Source organism: Neovison vison, chromosome 14 (genome assembly GCF_020171115.1).
Source record: "Neovison vison isolate M4711 chromosome 14, ASM_NN_V1, whole genome shotgun sequence".
NCBI classification, from domain to species: Eukaryota; Metazoa; Chordata; class Mammalia; order Carnivora; family Mustelidae; genus Neogale; species Neogale vison.
In genome coordinates, this window is record NC_058104.1 from 6,185,778 (window position 1) to 6,206,234 (window position 20,457).

A 20,457-nucleotide genomic window follows, 5' to 3' on the forward strand; every position below is an offset into this window, starting at 1 on the left:
CATCCGCATTCAGTCTTTGTCTCAAGGTGGAAACAGGATCCTGGTTCCTCCCTGACCCGGTTCTTGTCTGAAGAGCGTTTACTTCATGACCCCGAGAGGTGCCACGCTGGCTTTCCCAGCCGAGGTCCCTTTTGACCTTCAGGCCCGCCTTTCGCCATAGCTCTGCTCTTCCGTGCGCGGCCTCTCAGGGATATTTTTGACTCTACTGGCTTCCCCCGTTCCGCGGAGACCTAATTCCTGAAGCTCTCCTTTCTCGCGCTGCAACAAGACTGCTGTGTAGCTGTTGTCCCAGAGTCAGCTCTTCCTCCTGGACTGGCTCCACGCTTCCCTACATCCCAAATCTTCCTCTTTCTTGGTCGATTCTTTCCTTGTGTGACATGCCTCCTATGAATGGCTAAAGGACGGTAAATTTTTCTGAAATTCTCGCAGATCTAAAAATATCACTTGTCTTTGCAACCAGAATAGCTTGGCTGGAGATAGAATTCTAGCTGGAAAGTGTATTTTTTCCTTAGGGGGATAAAAATCAACCCGATAGCACTGAGCACCCCAGCACCAAATTATAGTCCCTGAATATCATTTCCCACTAAAGGAATCCCGGCTCCTTGGAGAGGTGGCCGATTGCAGGTTTGGGGTCGGAAATTTTCAAGGTAAACCTGAGATGTCTTGTCTTCAGAAAATATGGAAACTATGAACTTGAACTGGGTAAGCGTATATTATAGCCAGAATCCCAGAAATACCTTAGCCAAGGGTATGAGGTTTTTTTTTTTTTTAATAACTTGTTTACATGTTTGAAAGAAATAGAACAATGCAAGCCATTCACCTCTGTAAAATTAAGAACAAAGCAAAGATTAAAACGATTGTTGGTGCCACCTGTTGGCCAGGCAGAGGACCACTCGTACTTTCTCACTGCGCTGGGGGAACACGTTGCTGGACTGGAGTTAGCCTTTCCCAGGGGCAATTTAGCTGTACCCCGAATTTTACAAACACATGCCTTTTGGCCCAGCGACATCACCTCTAGGGCTTTTCCTAAAAAGATAACTAAAAATCTACATAACTGCACGGAGATATGTACAAGAACCTACTTTGCAGCATTGTTTCTAATTGTCAGGAGCTGGAAACAACCAAATGCCCATTCTTGGGGGACAAGTTACACCAATTACTGGTACATCCACAAATGAAAGGCTATCATGGAGCAGTTAAAATGAGTGAGGTAGTTCTCACTCATGTCCTAATATATTGTTAAATGGAGGGGGGGAGCAAGTTGCAAGGGGACATGTAAAGTATGTCCAGCGGTGAGACGTTTCCATTGCATGGAAGAAATGTGCTCCCACAGCTCCTGCCCCGCTCTGGTGCCCCGTGGCGGGATGTGGTGACTCTTTAGGACGTAAGTGTGCACGTAACACATTTTGTTGTACTGCTGGGATTTTTACAACTAGCATGTATTTTATAATCAGGAAAAAAAAATAAATAATGAACAAGGATCATAAAGCTTTATTTAATAAATATAACCCCAGAATGTCAAAATACTTTATTCCATTCGTAGCCAATTAGAGAAAGAAAAAAAAAGTTAGAAGGAGGTGTGTGAAGAGATCAAGTAAAAGGGTCAGGAGCGAGGAAGGAGGCTGGGGAAATGCAAGCAATAGAGAAACGGGAAAATAACAAAGGAAGGGGGAGGCCAGAGAGCATTCTCGGAGCCTTGAGGCTCTCGAAGTACCACCTTGCACAAGTCATATCTCCTGGGGCTTCCACTCCTTGGCAATGTTTGAAGATGCCCCCCAAATGGCCCCAGATTCCCCCAAATTGATACTCAGGGGAAATCAATCAGGGACTCCAGAAATTTGGAAGTCGTCTCAAAGCCAGGAAGGCTGTCTACTTTTTTTTTTTTTTTTTTCTATGACCATCAGGATTGGGTCGCCCCCTCCCCCGCCCCCCAAATAAAAAGGAATTTGGCCGCACAACGATAAGCTCTATCAGGGGATAATTTACCTTTTCTGAGTAGACTTTTTAAGATCCTCAAGGCCATCAATTCGTAACTAGGTCTTAACATCCATCTGTCACGCCAAGTCTTTTTTTTTTTTTTTTAACTGAAACATTGGGTTCTGCTCTGATGCCTCCAAATCACATCTGAAAGAGAATTTACTTCATAGTTCATATTTTCCAAATCCGTGGGCCAAGAATGGGAGGTCAGATCTGGTTGTGGGGACCTCATGTGGTGAGAAGAATGGAGTCAAGAAATCAGTACAAAGGAAGGAGATTGGGGGGTAACAGGAGGCGCCCTGTGCCCTGGCACAGAGCAGAGGAGCCCAGACAAGCCTACGAAACGTCGAGGCCTCTGAGGAAACGTCTGTGACTCAGCATGTGTCTGGCCCCCCGGGAGGGGGACCTGGCCCCTCTCCTCTGACCTCAGAAAGGCTGGAGAAAACAACCCTAAGCACAGGAAGGTCCCAAGATAGGCGTGTTACAAAGAGTTTGTGGCAGTGTTGGGGGGCCCGCTGGGGACTCCCGGAAAGAGTTGGTAGACACAGGCAGCAGGAGCCAAAGCTCATCTTGGGCTGACTCCTCATGGGCCATTTCTAGTCTCTGAAAGGAGTGAAAGGAGGAACTCCTAAAAAAAAAAAAGCTTTTTGTGTTTCGTTTTGTTTGCAGAAAAAAAGGCCCGAGACCTTGCAGAGCCTCCCTGAGGGCACTAAGGAGCAGCACAGCATGGAATCCAGTCAGAAAGCTCATTTCTCCAGTCTTTATTAAAGCTAGGTCCTCCTGCTGATGGCTCCTGGCCAGGGCAGAAGCAGCTGGGGCCCAGGGCAGCACCAAAGGTACGAACTCTGAGGGGTGTGCAAGGCGGGGATGAGCACAGAGCCACACCCCAGCCATGTGGGGCTACGCTGCCTTGAACTTGACCCCTGAGGTTCCTGTCTCACAGGGAGAGGAAAGAAAGTGAGGACAGGGAAAGCATCATCCAGCACTGCTGACGCCTCCAGGGACCCCTGCCCTCCTCAGCACCCGCCCGACCCCACCCCCGCACCCAGCCAGGCGAATTGTTTCCGCCACCATCCACGCCCCCTTCCCACCCACTGACTACTGTGCCTCCTACCCCGCTCCCAGCCCCAGCAGTCTGGCTGCTGGCTCTCCCAAGGCCATGTCTACACTAAAACAGAAGGAACTAGGTCTAAAAGGGAATGCGGTTGCTTCAAAATCTGTTTTCTGGCCCCACTCACTGGCCCACAAGGCATTCAGGGAGGGAAGGATCTCATGTGAGCCATATTTCAGCTGCCTGCCCAGTGCCTCCCAATGGCCCAACCCAGAGGGCGGGGTGCCCGCCAGGCGCAGGATTTGCATAGCTGGGTGCCTGGCCTGTCATTGAGCCACAGGCTCAAGTCCACACCCCTGCAGGTGGACTTCCACTATACAGACTGCCCACCCTGTGACGTGGGATTCTAAACAGAAACACTACTTGCTCCTAGTACAGAATAACAACAGAAGCAGCATTCAAGGGACCCATAGGCATCACAGGGCCCTAGCCCCGTAGGGATGTGAGAATTGATCCTGCTGCTGACCTGTCACTTTACAATTGGTCATTAAACCTAAATAAGCACTGGGCTTAGAGGACAGGGGCCCATGTGTCTGACTGCTCCAGGGGAGGTGGCGGCCCAGGAAGTTGAAGGCTGGGGCCATGGCTGTAGCAGCCAGCAAGGGGCCCCCAAGGATCTCTGAGCGTGCCACCTCCAGCTGCTTAGAGGTGAGAGTACCGAAGGACTCAAAGGGGGAGGCGGAGACCAAAACCGGCAGGGGCAGAATTAGTGCCTGGCTGATCTCGGTGCTCAAGTGGGGTGAGAGTGAGTGACCCTCCCCCCAGAATAAGGCTTCAAACTCCCTCAGGACCCTGGAACACCTGCAACCCATCCGCCTGGGGCCACAAATTTGGTTTCTGGCTTTTTCTCCTCCTCCCAGATTCTTCAGGCCATACAAGAGATGGAAATAAATATCCACAGTAGACAGAATAAAATCTTTCCCAGTCGCATCTCTGTCCCTCCTCGGTAGGGAGGAACATCGTCCTCCAGAAACCCAGAAGGCTTCCCCTAGCCCTGCGCAGTCCTTAAAACTTCCCGGACACATTCAAATGACCACAAGGTCCCTGAAGTCCCTCACTGAGGAATGGGAAGAAGTCGTCAACCAAAGCCACTGGAGGAGCCCGATGCTCTGCCCTCGACCACCCCACCCTCCCCTCGACGCAAGGGCTCCCCTTCCCTCGCTGTACAACCCACTTACAGACTAGACTCATCGGCCGCCGGTCCCCCAGGCCACCCAAATCGGAATCCGAGTGAAATAAATAACCTCGCCTGCCATCCCTACCGCGTGGGATGCAGCAGTCTCGGTGGGGGTGGCCGCCCCCTGCCCTCGCCTCCTCTGCGCGTGGCTCTCCTCTCCCCACACGCCCCCTGCACGGCCGGACGAGCTCAGCGGCCCGGTTTCCCGGAGCTGGGCAGGAGGGGCGCCCGAGGTTGGGGCGGGGGATGCGGTGCACTGGGGGCTGAGGGGAAGGCACCGCACCAGGACTAGGATCCTCAGCACCCCGAGGCCAGAGGAGCAAGGGGGCCGGCGGCCCAGCGGGCTGCGCCTCCGTCGGCCTCAGGCCATCACAGGATGCTCTCCTCGTAGGCGCCCGAGGGCCCCGCGAAGGGGGCGGTGGGCTCAGAGCCGAAGCTCGTTCCGCCCGCGAACTCCAGCAGGGTGCTGCCGCGCTCCCCCGGCCCGCTGCCCGCGCCTGACGTCCCCTTGGCGGGGGCCTCGGTCTTGGACGCGGGGGCCGCTGGCGCGGAGCCGGGCGCGCCGGCTGCCCCGCGGTGCGTCTTCATGTGGGTGAGCAGGTGCGAGCTCTGCGAGAAGCGGCGGCCGCAGTTGGCGCAGGCGTAGGGCCGCTCGCCCGTGTGCGTGCGCTGGTGCGTGACGAGCACCGAGCGCTGCGAGAAGCGCTTGCCACACTCGGGGCACGGGAAGGGCCGCTCGCCGGTGTGACCGCGCCGGTGCTTGGCCAGGTTGGAGCGCTGCGCGAAGCCGCGGCCGCAGTCCGAGCAGCGGAAGGGCTTCTCGCCCGTGTGCGTGCGCCGGTGCCGCTTGAAGTCCGAGCTGTGGCCGAAGCCCTTGCCGCAGTCGGGGCAGCGGTGCGGCTTCTCCTCGGCATGCGCCCACTGGTGCCGCGTCAGCGCCGCGCTCTGGCCGAAGCGCCGGCCGCACTCCCCGCACGCGTAGGGCCGCTCACCGGTGTGCGCGCGCCCGTGCGCCGTCAGGTGCGCGCGCCGGCTAAAGCCCGCGCCGCACACGCCGCACACGAAGGGCTTCTCGCCCGTGTGGCCCCGCACGTGCGCCGCCAGGTGCGAGCCGCGGGCGAAGCGCGCGCCGCACTCGGTGCACGCGAAGGGCCGCTCGCCCGTGTGCGTGCGGCGGTGGCGCGCCAGGTGCGAGCCGTACACAAAGCTTTTGCCGCAGTCCGCGCAGCGGTGCGGCCGCTCGCCCGCGTGGTAGCGCTGGTGCTTGGCCAGCGCGGCGCGGCGCCCGAACGTCTTGCCGCAGTCGGAGCAGATCCACGGGCTCTCCTCCTCTGCCAGCGCGGCGGGCGCCGGCTCGCCCAGCAGTCCCCCGACAGCCGGCGCGAAGGCGCGAAGCCCGCCGCCGCCCCCGGCCCCCGGCCCGCCGCCACCGAAAGGGTCGCAGGCTAGCCCCGCGCCCTCCACCAGGGCGAGCCGGCCCCCCAGGGGGACCGGCAGGGGGCGCCCATCGGCCGGCAGCCGCTCCCCGAAGTCCGGGAGGCCCAGGATAGGGAAGCCGTCCGGGTGCAGCCAGGACTTGGGGTGCACAGGAAAGTGGAAGCCGAGTGGGTGCGAGGAAGGGCCTTCGCCGTCCCCCAGGCCGTTGCCCAGCTCAAGGAACCGTCTGTCCGGCTCGGGGTCCTCCTTGCTCCCGGGGGTGGGCCCCACTGCCGCCGCCGCCACCTCCTCTCTAGCCTCGACCTCGGCCTCTCCGTCCGCCTCACCGGCCTCGGCCTCCTCAGGCCCCTCTGGCCCGGCGTCAGCCTCTTCGGGCCCTGGCGCGGGCACTGTGTCGCAGGGCTCCCGCCGAGGGCCGTCTCCGCCGGGCTCCGCACAACCGCCGCCGCGCCGGTGGCGCTGGAAGTCGGCGCGCAGGCGGAAGGCCTGGCCGCAGTCGGGGCAGCAGTGCGGCCGGTCGGCCGTGTGCACCGCCTGGTGCCGCGCGAGCGCCGAGCTCTGGCTGAAGCTGCGGCCGCAGTGCGGGCACGGGTAGGGCCGCTCGCCTGTGTGCGTGCGCTGGTGCGTGACCAGGTAGGAGCGGCGCCCGAAGCCCGCACCGCAGAAGGCGCAGCGGTAGGGCCGCTCGCCCGTGTGGATGCGCCGGTGAGTGACCAGGTGTGACTTGTAGACGAAGCGCTTGCCACAGTCCGGACACGGGAAGGGCTTCTCTCCCGTGTGCGTGCGCTGGTGGATGGCCAGGTGCGAGCGGTACACGAAGCCCTTACCGCACTCGTCGCAGCCGAAGGGCTTGACCGCCGCGTGGTAGCGCTGGTGCTTGGCCAGCCGGGACCGGTGCGGGAACACTTTGCCACACACGTCGCACGTGGTCTCGGGCCGCCCGGCCGGGGGAGCCACAGTGGCAGGGAACGCCCAGGGCGCCAGCAGGTTCGCGCCAGGCTCCCGGCCCGGCAGGAAGGGCTTCGCCTCTGACCCCTCGGCCAGGACCCCGAGGCCCCCGGGGTCAGGACCCCATCCCTCCGGAGTCTGCGCTGAATCTGAGTCATCGGGGCCCCACGTCCCAGGAACGTCCCCCACGCCGTAGGCTGCTGACCAGAGCCCCGGAGGCTCATTCTCTTCCTCCGCCACCTCCGCCAAGAAGTCTTCATCCTCCTCCTCCTCGTGGTCGTCCAGGTCGTCGGTCCAGAACCAGGCCCCTGAAGGTGACAAAGGAAGGCCCGAAGGGAGAAGTGAGAGGAGGCCGAGACAACCCCTTGCAGGCTCCTCCCTAGAGAAATCACACTTGGGCGGGACCCCAAGCTCCCCTAGCCTCCATCCCCAGTTTCTGGACAGGATGCCTCTCTGGTCCAACAGGACCCGTTCCAGCATCCCTGGGGCAGTAGAGCCACTGCCTCCCTCAGTTAGGAGGAAAGCTGCAGACAGGAGAAATGTGCGGGCGGGTGTCCCTCTTAGCGGAGGCCAAGATTACTGCTTACTCTATCCTCAAATGGCACCAATTCACTAATCCCTCTGGCAGATCTCCAGGGCTTGCGGCCCTGCTGAGGAGCAGGAACACTATAAAACTGGTCGCCTAAGCTCACAACAGCGGTCCTGTACCCAGGAAAAGAGAGACCCCTGAGCTGTTCTCCCCAAAACCCTTATGTCTTCCAGAGCATTCCAGCCCTGCCCTGCTCGGTCCAAGCCCAGCAAGTCTCCAGGGCCAGCACAGCCCCAAGGTCCTGCAGCTGAGGACCTGCCTTTGTAAGCACCTGGGCTTTGCTCGGCATCCCTTCCCTTCGGAGTCCTTCTCCACCAGCCTCAGGCTGGCCAGGAGACGTGGGTCTCCTTCCCACTCTCGGAACAGAACCTGACAAGGCTCCTTGAGCCCAGGAGACCTGCAGGGGCCGTTGGGCCCTAGCTCCCTGCACTCATCCACAGCCCCGGCTTCTCTGTAAGCCACCCCAAAGCCTGGCTTTTTCTGAGTGCCTGTGCATTTGGGAAACAGTCCCAAGCTGGTTAAGGTGAACTGCAAGCACTTTCCTATCCCAGAAGGCCAAGGACACTGCCCCCCACCCTGCCACCAAGGTCTTACAGTTCTCCATCTCCTCCACCAAACTGACCTCTCCCTTCAGGGCAGAGTGTGGATATGGAATTGGCCTGTAGGGTTTTCTAGTTTGGAAAATGGGGTGCTGATGTGCTTGCCATCATACTCAGGAGGGAACTACCGTTTATGGGACAGGCACGAAGTCTCGTAAGGAAGAGAAGGGACAACGCTGACCCACGGTGGCCCCAGGTGTTCCAAAGCACCTGTGTGCCCACTTTCTCACGCACACTCTGCCCCGTGTGTGTCCACAGTGGTCGCATACCATGCTGCTGACCGCTCCAGAATACTAGCATCTGGAAGGTTTAAGCTCCGAGGGTGCAAAACCCCTCTCCTGCCCCACCTGGGTCCACCACAGAAACTGTGGCCAGTGTCAGGCATCACCTGGCTGGATGAGCCTAAAGGACCGAGTCCCACCCCCGGAGGCAGGTCGGGGCCCAGGAGGGCTGCCCAGCCTGGCTCAGCCCTCGTCCTGTATTCTGTATGGCACTGTACATGTACGGTGACATGGTCACAAGGGAAAACAGCACAGCATGGGGGGAAATAAAAGCAGACACACAACTGTTCGGGCATGATTGCGGCTACGGAAATAAAACACGCGTCATTTAAAGGCATACAGAAACGGGTTATTTTATTTTTTTGTAATTGCATATTCAAGTTTTCTACAGTTAGTAATATTATACTGTTATAGTAAAAATAAGCTTTAAAATAAGAGACGAAGTTTGCTGAACTACAGTCAGCTTATCTCCAGCTGTCACCCAGGGCCACGAGTGGGTGACATGAAATGGCTGGTCCCTGTCACAAGCACAGAAATGGCCCAGCTCCTCCCTGGGAAGCTCAGAGCACCCCTGTGAGACGAGAGGGTCTGGTGCAGGGACAGGCGGGTCAGCAAATATTCAGGTCAGCTGGGAATGCTTCCCATGAGTCTCAAAAAGAATTTTAGCACAAGAATTTGTTAGTTTGAATTAGAGACCTGCCAACGCAGAGGGAGTTCAAGCTGAGGAACAAGTTCACTGTCTTAGTGGGGTTAGTGTGTACCCCAAGGCCCAGCCCAGGGTCATCCCTGCTGGAGACACAGTAGACACGCAGGCCAAATGAGGGCCCGCCAACAGGTCACCTCAGCCACTCAGAACTGGGAAGGGTGGGCGAGGTCCCAGTGACTCACCCACAACACCTCTTTCTTGGGGGTCTAGGAGCAGCAGAAAGCCCCGCACACACACTGGGAAAGATGAGCCCTTACCCAGCCCCCACCTCAAGCCCCTACAGAGGGGAGCAACACAGCCGGCACAGCCACTTGTCCAGGAGTGAGAAAACACTGAGCACACAGCAAGGTGGTGGGGAGCACCAGTGACACCTAATGTGGGGCAGTAAGGGCAGCTGTGTCCCTGGGCAGTCAGGGCCGGCTACACCCCACGATCGCCAGGAGGAGCAGGGCCACTGGAGGGGGAGGCAGACAAAGACCAGCCTGCCCCAAGACTGGGTTCCATTCCCTTCTTTCTGTCACCAAAGTGGATCAGGGTCTGGAGGTGGGACCCTGGAGTGGGGGTGTCCAATGGAAGGGTCTCTCAAGGTTCCCAGGGAGTTTGCTGGAATCCAAGTGAGCACTTACCAGGTCTGCGTGTGAGCCGAGAGCCAGGGCAGAGAATGCTTCTACAAGGTGGGTGAGGGGACATACTGTAACAGTGGCCCATAGGGTCAAACACAGTTGCTCCTTTCCGAACGCACAGGGACAGGGTAGAGAAGAGGACCCTGGGAAGTGGGAAGCTGCTGTCTCATCTCCCTGAGACATTTGCTCCCAAGGACTATGACCCTGGGTGATGATTAGCTAGGCTGGAACCAGTGCTCTGAGGCCCGATGACAATCCCAGGGCCTGACCAGTAGCTTTGTCAGGAGAGCCCCCAAGGCACCTCCAGTAAGTGCCCTACCAAGGCTCTAATCACAGGACCTCAAAGAAGATGAAAGCCCCCGAGCCACGCGGGGGGCTTTGACAGACACATGATGTCCTGAGAACCGTGCCACCGTTTTCTGTGACTCGCACCCCCAAGCCACCTCTGCCCCTGTCCGCGAACCGGGAGGCCTGCCCCCGGGCCCACCCTGACCTGGGGCCCCTGGTGAGTCAGCTCCGACTAATCAACCCATCTCTGCTGTCAACACCAGCGCCAACTCTGCCATCAAGACCCGGAGACTCGAGGTGCATTTGTGGAGAGCCCCCCGCCCCCCGAGGGACAGTTACAAGGCGAGGATGTGGACAGGGTTGGTGTGCCCCATGCTGCAGGTGGGCTCCTGCCTCCGGAGCTGCTGGACAGCTGCCCTTCCTTCCCACTGAGCAGAGTCTGGTAACCAGGCCTGTATTCAAGCGTGAGGGAGGCGGCAGCTCCCGACAGGGCCAGGTTTCTGTGCTGGGCTCTGTCCTCCAAGCACAGGGCCCGTCCCCCATCACTGGCTAGTGACCTCTCGCCTCAGTCTCTTCATCTGTACCATGAGTATAATATCAAGGAAGAGCTACTAACAGGAGCCTGAGGCCCGGCTCTTCCTCACTTGGAATGTTTCCTGGTTCCTTCCCCTTCTGCCTACACCACGCCCAGGGGGCAGAGGCAAGAAGGGACCCAAATGCCTTCTCCTGGCTCAGACAAAAAAGGGGGATTCAGGGACACCCAGGACCCCCTCAGGGGTGTGGCAAAGGCAGGGAAGGTCCACGCTAGGGACCAATATTCCCCTGACCCCAGTTTTCCCTTGGCAGACAGCCCAGCCCGGGTGCCCAGCCCGGGTGCTCAGCCCAGGTGCTCACCGGCTGTGTGAGGCAAAGACCACCTGCCGGCTGGGGCCGGGCCTGCACCGCACAGCCACTCCTGACCTCCACCTCTCCAGAACCGCTGACGGTGCTCACCAAACTTGAGATTCCCCCACCTTGGTGTTTTACCTCTTATTGCTCTTAAATTTTCTGTCTCTCCTTTCCCGGGTCATCTTTAAGCAGGTGTGACCCTGCATGCCGTATTTCTCTTCCGTCCTTCACTCTCACACAAGGGGGAGGAACAGCAGCCAAGGAGGGAGGGGATCAGCCGCCAGCCCCGCTGGGTGCCAGGCCCGCGCCAGGCACCGTGGAGACAGCGCAGGGTAGACAATACCCAGTGCCAGCTCTTACAGAGGCGGTGGGCAGCAGCAGACAGGAAATGAGGAAGCAAACATCTAGGCAGGACCATTTCAGACATTGCTGTTTGCCCTACATGCAGGGAACATCCTGGAGTAATGCCGGAGGCTGTGCTCCTGAAGTCTGTGTGTTCAGGAACACATGACTCAGTGGGGGTCCTAACAGCAGAGCCAGCCACACAAAAGGCACTCCTGGCAGGGGAAACAGCAGGCACAAAGGCCCTGAGGCAGGCTTGAAGAGAAAGGTTGTCTTTGTGGCTGAGCCTGAAGAGCTAAGGGTGGAGATGAGCCTAGAGGGGCAGCGGCCTCAAGGCCACAGCAAGGCCCAAATGCTGTGCCAAGTTCATGGGGAATCCCCTAGAGGAAAGGCAGAGGCAGCTCGGGAACACCTGTGGCCACAGGCCTGCTGGCCTCATGAAAGCCTGGGACAGGGTAGGGAGAGGAAGGCAAAGTGACAAGGACTAATCAGGCACGGAGCCATTGGCACTCAGGTGCCAAGGACGCTGCAAGAGGGGACTGAGGTAGGAGAAGTCCCGTCAGGTTCAGGTTCACTCTGAAATGACCATCACAGAAGTGTTGCGATCAAGGGTACGGATGGACAAGCGGACAAGATGAGGGCTAGAGAAGGAAGCTGAGGATGGGTAGCATTGACGTAAGCTCTGGCCACGGTCTCCTGGAGAGAACAGAAGACAATGCAGGACCATCCTGGTCTTGGGAACAAGCAAGGGCAGGTGCAGAAGCAGCCAGAAAGGCAGCTGAGAAATCAGAGGCCAAGAGGGTCCACCTCAGAGAGCAGAAAGCCAACCCAACAAGGACATGAAGCCGGGCCACCGGCCCCAGGTGGTGGTGGCAGCATCCTCAGGAGGTGTGACGTCAGCCGGCAGCCACGCTCTGGCCACGACCCTGCTGCAATGCAGCTGTGGCCAGGAAATGGGGTCCCGCCACAAACAGGGACCTGGCGGGCGACTACATGGGGCTATCACAAACAAGGGCGAGGTGCTGCTATCCAAGCCAGGCGAGGAGAAAGGCACAGGAGGGGGGTGGGGCGAGGAGAGCGCAGTGTGCAGGGCTCACGGCCTGCGGTGGAGGGGCCGAGCCCAGAGCCGGAAGGGCAGAGCAGGGGACTTCAGGTCAGTACGGCAGACGGGATGGGGCGTCTGAGGGGGACAATCTGGCCAGAGTCCAAACCTTTTGGCCCAGTTCTTCAAAAAGCACAAGAGGAGTATACTGGTGTTTTGCCAGGCTACAGTCTAGAGATCCAGAAACTCTGTCGGGCCCAGGACAGCGAGCATCTGCCCCGTCCAGACCCAGCAATTCGTAACAGACTCGGCCACACGGAAATGAGTACGGGGAGAAGACCTTTAGCAAGAAGACTACAGTCATCGTTAAGAAAGGCCTTAGACGGCGTGCCTGGGGGCTCCGTCAGTTAAGTGGCTTGCCCTTGATTTCAGCTGAGGTCACCAGTCTCGGAGTCCTAGGATCAAGCCCTGCATCAGGCAGGGGTGTGGGCTTGAGGATTCTTTCTCTCTCTCTCTTTCCCTCTCCCTGTACCCCCGCCCTGTTCTTGCACGCACACTCTGTCTCTCTCAAATAAACAAATGAACAAATAAATAGGTATTAAAAGATAAAAAAGGCCTCAGATGGGTTTGCCCTACCTGAGCTGACCCCTGCAGACAGGGATGTATCTAAAACTATGCCCGGGGCCTGCACCGACCTCGGGCTCGCCGGGTGGCAAGGGGCGGGGATGGGGGAGCACTCGAGGCCATGTGGCCCTCCTACAGCAACAAGGCAGGGGAAGACAGGGAGGCACTGGCCCAGCTAGCCAGCTTCCTCAGGGTGCTGCCGACCCCACCCAGGTGCACAGGTCACATTGTGGGGACCGCCCACACCAGAACCTGCAAATGCCTATACTCCACGACCCTCCAAGAAGCACGGAGAATGGGGGCACACCTATTAACATGATGAGAGACTGGCAAAGACAGGCCCGTGGCCCCTTTATCTGCAGGTGGCTTTTCTGAGCTCCGCCCATAAGCAGGGCCCACTGAGACCCCCTGAGAAACATCCCCTCTGTCCCAGACTCGTCCCGGAAGCAGCTGCCGTGGTCTCGCCAGCCAGAGCCCACCCAAGTCCGAAGCCCAGGAACGATTCCCAGAGAGGTCCCCACAGCACATGGAGAGCCGGGACGGGAAGGCTGTCCAGCGACACCACGGCAAGAGAGCCCTGGGGCTGAGCCCAGCTTTCAAAGTCAGCGTCCTCAGCTGCGAGGTCAGCTGGCTGCCTGTGCCCTGCTACCGCACAGGCTTGTCGCCAGGATACAGAGTAAACGGGAAAACACTTCGAAGAGTCCACTTGCAGGCACAGTAACATGGTCTGTGTTTCTCTGTGTTTTTATTTTAAAACACGTCCATGAGCTACTCTGTCTATCCAGGTCCGTGATTGGCAAGAGCCAGCAGAGGGGGACGTCACTGGAGCCCCCAGGCAGACACACCCTCCACGATCTCTTCCACACACTGAGCCCGACTCACAGACCTCTTGAGGCACCACCGCAGAAGCAATAGTCCCACAGAAGCAACAGTCCCCCATCCTCTGCTTGGAAATTATGGATTTCGGTCCAACACTTCATTCTCCACGTGAGCAAAGAGAAGCTCGGAGGCTTAGAGAAACACCCAGAGCCACATCGGCGGTCCCCAGGGAAATCTGCCACCCTTGAACACACCCTGAACGCTTCCCTCCAAAATCTCCTTTCTGGAAGGGGCAAAGCTGCGCACCCAGGCCGAGGCCTGTCCCCCAGACCCTCTGCTCAGAGACAGCCCAGTGGGTGCAGAAGCCACAGGACCAGTTCAAGTGTGGGAACCAGAAAGGCGGGTTTCTCTCAGTCAAGGTCTGCCCAGCTCCTGCACTTACTTTCTCTGAGCCAAACACTCAACAAATGGGCCTCACTTACAAAACACAAAAAACAATCAGAGGCTCCAAGGCAGGGACAGGGACATTTTCCAAGGCTCCTAAGAGAAACCTGTAGGTCCTCTAAGGATTCACCAACCTTGGACTTCCATGGGCTAGAATGGGCCCATGGACCCATTCCATGGGCCACAAAGGCAGAGGTTAGCCCATGGCGGCCTCCCTGTCTCCACGTGGCTCACTCCACATCCCGGACCACCAGCACAAAGGCCACGGCACAGGCTAAGATCAAGGCCAAAGTCTGGCAAAGCTCTGAGGAGCTGTGTCAGCAGAAACCCCACGAGATTCCATCTCCCACTCACCTGTGTAGACGCCAGTGACAATGTCTCCTTCCTCAGGACGGGGGCTATCTGGGACCCAGGGCTCCTCCCCTTGCTCCAGCCGGAAGATCAGATCCGGCTTGGGGATTGGGTATCCTGGCCAGGAGAAAAACAGCCGGCGGCTGCAGGGCTGCACTGGGCAGGACCCCCCCCTCACCCCACATAGTGCCATCCCCGCCATGCCAACCGGCTCCTCACTCTCCCTTCCCTCTTCTCCATCCTTCCTGGACCAGCCCTCCCGGCTCCCAGCCTCCACCCTGGGAAATCCCACATTCACAAGTCTAGACTTTTGCCCTGGTACCTGGAGACGCCCCGCTGAGCCCCTCCACACGCTTTCATCTCCTCTAGCACCTGACTCCTCACCCTGGAGGCCTCTGGGAGCAGACGGCAGAGACCGGAGCTGGATGGGCGGCTCCCACAACACATCCACCGGCTCACGGCACTGCTGGACCACAGTGGAGACCCCGCGCCCTAGGACTTCCCCAAAAGGTAGGCTGGCTCCAGGATCCCCTTCTCCTAGACCCTGCGGCTTCAGAAGCCACTCTCTCAAACGGCTAGGCTGTCGGCACCCATCATACCGAAAGCCTCCCTGCTTACCCAAGGACACCAAGATCCCATAGTTTTCCTGCATGACGTCCTTGTAAAGGTCCCGCTGGTCTGCGTCCAGCCTTTCCCATTCCTCCAGGGAGAAGTACACAGCCACATCTTCAAAGGTCACCAGCCCCTGGAAAACAGAGCCCTGGCTGCTGCCCTAAGCTGCCCGAGGTGGTGGGGAGGGGGGAGCCCCGAGAAGGCGAGCAACAGGGAGTCTCTTCAAGAAGAGGTGACCGTGGTCCTGCAACACGGAGCTCGTGGGGACACAGCCGAACATCCCGTCACTGACGGGCGACCAAGCCTGGCAGCGGGCCTGAAAGGCAAGGACCCCATTTCCACTCAGAGATTAGGAACCCAGGCTCCGAGCGGGCAAATGCTCAGCATGTGGGGGGCGGAGCCACGACTCACACTAAGGTCAGAAAACAAGAAAGCTCAAGTCCGTGCCCGTGCAGGGAGGCTGTGTCCTCCGCCCCCCTTACTGTCCAGCTGACAGTGATCACATCAGCAACGTGAGGGCCCACGCCTGGGTGCATGAGCAGCATTGACTCAACCGACCGCGGGCCCTGGCGTCCAGTCTGACTGGGCTCGGCAGGAAACCCGGGCCTAGACAGGTGACAGGCCCTCCAGGTATGGGGTCATGGGGCAGCCAAGGGAGGGGCAGTCAACATTCTCAGGACGTGATGGCCTGGGAAGGGTCGGACCCCAGGAAAGTGGAACCATGTCCCATGGGCTTGGGGCTAGAGATCCCCAGTCGCTTCTTGCTACCCCGTCCCTGTTCACAGCCTGAATTAGCCCTGAGGACCACAGAGCCTCTGCTATGCCCACAGGGATCTCCGGAACACCAGGCGCCGAGATTCTCCCCTTCCCCCCACCCCGCCCCAAGCAAACCCCGCCTGGTTAACTGAGCTCCAGAGACAGCAGCTCACCTGAGATCCAGCTGTCAAGGAATCGTCATCCTCTTCCTCCTCTTCCTCCTCCTCCTCCTCTTCCTCCTCCTCCTCCTCCTCCTCCTCCAAGTCCTCATCCCTAGGTGTGGCTGGAAGCCGGGTGGCCTGCCACGCTGAAGGGAGGATCTCTTAGGGGCCTGCCTCCGCCATCAGGCCTCGCTGCCACCGTCCCCTTTGCCCAGACAGCAAGCAGGGTCAGGAGCTCCTGGCTCCTCTGTTTCAAAACTTGGGCGATGGTGCCCCAGCCTGCCCTCCCCTGCTGCCTCCTCCCCCAGGAGCCACTTCCTTTTTCTTACCCTTTTCCTGCAGAACTGGGGACTTGGCATCACCGCCACGGCCAAGGCGCTCCGGGGTCCCCGAGGTCAGACTCCGCTCCTCAGCCACCACCTCCTCCACGTCCTCGTCCTCGTCCAGCTCCACCTCCACCTGGTCCACAGGCCCGGCCCGCCCCCCCTCTTCTTGCTCCCCCACCTCCTCGTCCTCCCCTTCTCCCACGACGATCTCCTCCTCCTCCTCCTCTATCTCCACCTCTTGCCCCTTTTCTTCTTCCTCTTCCTCCTCCTGAGCAGGACCCCATTCCAGCCCATCCTCCGCCTTCGCCAGCTGCGCGGCTGGTGCGTCTGGAGTTGAGCGCAGGGCTGCCATCTTCCCCGGAGGAGAGCCTCAGCTCGGCCTGAAACACAGACGGGCGGCGGTGACCAGCGGCCCACCGCACACTCAGGTGCGACGCTCGAGCCTTGCAGCGTCCCGCGGAGGGCGGGCTTCAGCTCCCCCACTCGACACTAATGCCGCCAAGGCTGAGAGACGACCGAGGCTCTTTCCACAGTCTCACATGGCACAACTGGGACATTCTGTACCCAGAAAAAGTAACCACAGAGTCCCTCTCCGTGACCCCATTATGCAGTCTCAGGTCTTCCTTGTCAGCAGTTATGTGCTGGGTATGAACCGCCGCGCTTTCTTGGAGTAAATCAGGGATTTAGCCCGGGTCTTTATCCTCAGGGGCCATGAAAACAGGGAGCCCAGGCAACACGGCCGAGAGTGACCCACATTTGGCTGAAAGAGCTGAGCGCAGCCTGGGAGGAACAGCCCACCTGACATACAGGGGAAAATGCTCGCCCAGCTCTCAGCACCCACGCTGTGCCAGCAGGGGTGAGGGAGGAGAGGCCTGGGCACGGGCAGGTGTGTAATGAGACCGGTGGTCTTATTCGCCACTGCTGGGAAGGCCAGCAGGTCAGGCTCCTCCTGCCAGAAGCAGCACACCAGAGGTGCTGAGTGTGGGTCACCTTCTGTGTCTCCCTTGCCCCTCACTCCACCCAGAGCATCTGGAGATAGTTCAACCGATCATGGAGATCTGGTTCATCGCTGGACCAGCAACAATGATCTAAAACACCCTGTGACATCTCTTCAAGTTTAAGGATCAGAAAATCCCAGGACAGAACCACCAGTGCCCCAGTGGCTTATAAGGTCCTACTCAGGCCACCGTCACAGCTGGGTCAGCCCAGGTGCTGGGTAGAGACATAGCCATGCGGCCGCATGGCCCAGAGCCAAGGGCTGTGGACCTGATGGACAGGAGGCTACAGGCCCAGGGGCCACTCCTCCCTCCCAGGTGAACGCCCTTTACCAGGAGGCCCAAGGCCAGAACAGGGTCACAGTTTTAACCAGTCCAAGGCTCCTTTTTGGGTGAACAGTTCCAAGCTGCTGCTTTAAATCCATACTTTAAAATCTAGGAACTTGGAGCATTCATGAAGGCCTCCCAGAGACAACGTCCAGGTCCAGGGGCTGAACTGCATGGGCACCTAGACGCCACCTCTGTCCCACCCCTCAAGCTCCCCTCTAGCTGACCGAATTGCGAATGCACAGTCACGGAACTCGGTGTCACAGGTGAAGAGCTATGCCTAGGTGGGCTGCCCCAGCCTCTCCCCAAAACCTACGGTTCTTGGCCTCCATAGCTCTTTGGCCACGTGAAGGCATGGAGTATAGAAACACACGTGCCAAGCGCTACTCTAGCCACCTCCAGGAAGATGCAGCTGCCCTACCCAGCACTCAGGGCACTGAGAATGCTCAGCAAAGGTTTCCTAACCGCCACCCACCTCAGAAATCAGCGGAGGGCTTTCCTCACCCAGGCCTCAGGCTATAAATCCAGGCTGAACCCAGACGCCACACCAAGCGCAGCCGAGCTGTCTCCTGCCTGGCCACCATCCAGAACAGACTCCCACAGCAGGTCTGCTGTATCCAAGGACCCAGTCGCAACAGAAGAAAACCCCAGGGCTTTGGAATAAAGTGGCCCGGTGCTTGGTCCCACCTCTGGACCTTTGCCCATCCTAGTCCCTTTCCCTGGAACTTGCCTCCCCTCTTCTTCTCTGATCCTCTGTGGGGAGCCTCCTGGGCCCCCGCTTCACCCAGTTCCCTGAACTCTATCCTCACGGCACCTCATTTTTATATATTCAAGGAACTGTCTCCTTACCACCTGTCTCCCCAAACACACAGTCAAATGCGGGGAGACAGAAGTTCCCTTTGCTCATCCCTGAATCCCCCATGTCAGACACAGAGTTAACGCTCAAATATTTATTAAGGAAGTGAGTCTAAAGTCTGTAATCAACGTGAAGCACATGAGAGCTTAAAAATTCAGGGGCGCCTCGCTGGCTCAGTGAGTAGAGCATGCGACTCTTGATCTCTGGGTCATGAGTTCAAGCCCCGCACTGGGCGTAGAACTCACTAGAACAAAACAAAACACCTCAGTATTCTGGCCCCACTGCCACATTCCAGAATAAACTGATCACTCTTCAGTTTCCTTCCAAACAGAGCCCATGCCAGAAGGACTGACAGTCTCTGCCTTCAAAGAGGCTGGGGCCTGAAGTCCCTGCTCCCCAAAATGCATGTGCTGGTGACCAGAGAAGAGAAAGGCTCAGCAGCTATGGGAGGTCAGCAGTCACCCTGCAGACAGAACTGTGACCTAGCACAGCCAGACACCTCACATACCCCAACCCAGAATCCAGAACAGAATCATTCTGGAAAACAGACTTCAGTCAGGCACCAGATGCTTTCTGCCTCCCCATACAGCTGGGTGCTGGGCACACTCCCCCAGACTCACACACTTTCTTTACTTCTCTTCCCAGCCTGTCAGCCCACTGACACTCACTCTGCCTCCTTCCAGGCATCTGATTCTGGGTCAGAAGTCACAGAGGGTCAGGTAAGCAGCCTCATCAACATAAACCCCCACATTATCCCAGTCCTTTATTTTCCCGGGGGCCCCCATCCTAGGATACAGTACTACGGGTGCTTACAGCTGAGGATAACAAGACACCCTCCACGGAGGGAAGGGAGGACCACACAAACAGAAAAAAAAAATTTGGAAACTGTTAGAAACTCTCCACAAAAGTCCCAAATTCAAGGAACCTATGTAGAGAAGGAGGAGAAATGTGTGGGTGCACATATATCTAGGCCCGGTCCCTCCCACACCCGTTATTCAAGGCCCGCCATGTTTTTGTCTCCTCCAAGAAGCCTTCCCTCCTTGACTACTACGATCCTCACTGGGCGTCCATGGATCAGGCTGCCCTACCCTTCAGGATTTACTCCCGGTGCAGCTGGACGAGTGGGGCCATCCCAGCTCCCCCAGGCCGGCCTCTCACCATGCTGACTAGCTCCCCACACCTGCCAACACTTGTTGAGCCAAACTAAGTACCAAGGTCTCCCCACACAGGTGCAGCCAGGGGCCTGAACCTCCTGCACACCTTCTCTTCTTCCTACCCACCTAGTCCTCTACCGAAGGTCCGCCCCCTTCCCACTTATGTGGCCACATGGGGCAGCCCAGACCCTGCCCTACACCAGGGATGGGTTCCCCTACGGGACTACCAGCAATAGAAGACAGCTCAGGAGCCCACCGGAGCTTCCACTGGCAGAGACCGAGGACCCAGACGAGGCCCCCAAGGTCACTGAGCAAGCTCATGGGGGCCCCCAGCCAAGCATTTCCATCTCTCCAGGGGGCAAGCTGTCTGGCTTGGGTCTGCCCCAGAGGCGGTGGCGGTGACAGCCCCTTCTGGATGGGTGTGTCCCCGGGGGCGGCCACGGCCCCACCCCCGCCCCTAGGGCCTAGCCGGCGGCGGGCACCTCCCGAGGACTCGCGCGTGTCCTCCCCAGCCCGCCTGCTCCGCGCCGCCGGCCTCCGCCCGCCCCGGGGGGTCGGAGCCCGCCCCCTTCGCGCGGTCTGGGGCGGGAGGGGGGGGTCCGAGGCCCGCCTCGGCCGTGGGCGCGGCCCCCCGAATGCCCGGCCAGCGCGCCGCTCCGGCCCCGCCAGGCCCAGGCCGGGCCCCGCCAGCCCCGGGGCCTCCCGCGCCGGCGTGGAGAGGCGGTCCGACCCGGCCCCGCGCCCCGCGCCTGGCCACCCGCACCTGCCGCCCACTCACCGCGCGCGCGCGCCGGGCCGGCTGAGCCGCCGCCGGACGCCGGGGCCGGGCCGGGCCTGCGCGCCCCGCGCTACACAAAGTGACGGCCCCGGAGCTGCGCGGCGGCGGCGCGTGGGCACCGGAAGTGCCGCCGCCGGGCCCCGCCCCGCCCGCGCCCACGGGGGGCCACTTCCGGTCACGCGGGGTCGAGCGCGGCTCCCGGAGGGGGCGTGCGTGGAGGGCAAGGAAACGCCCCTGGTGCGAGGG

General features: G+C 59.2%; 1 protein-coding gene across 2 annotated transcripts; it reads right to left on the reverse strand.

Annotated features, from left to right (window-relative positions):
- Window positions 1–1,471: 1,471 nt before the first annotated feature.
- Window positions 1,472–20,254, reverse strand: ZNF316 (zinc finger protein 316). 2 transcript variants are annotated; one of them, XM_044233806.1, is made up of 6 exons: window positions 20,212–20,254; window positions 16,105–16,481; window positions 15,788–15,921; window positions 14,865–14,991; window positions 14,250–14,363; window positions 1,472–6,958 (listed from the first exon to the last, which is right to left on the reverse strand). In XM_044233806.1, the coding sequence occupies exons 2-6, from the start codon at window positions 16,451–16,453 to the stop codon at window positions 4,635–4,637; spliced, it is 3,048 nt and encodes a 1,015-aa protein (XP_044089741.1). In that variant the 5' UTR covers window positions 16,454–16,481; window positions 20,212–20,254; the 3' UTR covers window positions 1,472–4,634. The 2 variants fall into 2 exon arrangements, with proteins under 2 accessions (XP_044089741.1, XP_044089740.1); XM_044233805.1 differs by lacking the exon at window positions 20,212–20,254 and having other exon boundaries at window positions 16,105–17,373.
- Between the last annotated feature and the right edge of the window lie 203 nt (window positions 20,255–20,457).

What these genes read in the sequence shown, in the direction of transcription:
- ZNF316 (XM_044233806.1), bottom strand. Translation starts at nt 16,453, where the DNA reads ATGGCAGCCCTGCGCTCAACTCCAGACGCACCAGCCGCGCAGCTGGCG. An exon ending in CCCAGTTCTGCAGGAAAAGG is followed by an intron (nt 15,922 to 16,104) that starts GTAAGAAAAAGG and finishes TCCTCCCTTCAG; the next exon opens with CGTGGCAGGCCACCCGGCTT. An exon ending in TGGGATCTTGGTGTCCTTGG is followed by an intron (nt 14,364 to 14,864) that starts GTAAGCAGGGAG and finishes TCTCCTGGCCAG; the next exon opens with GATACCCAATCCCCAAGCCG.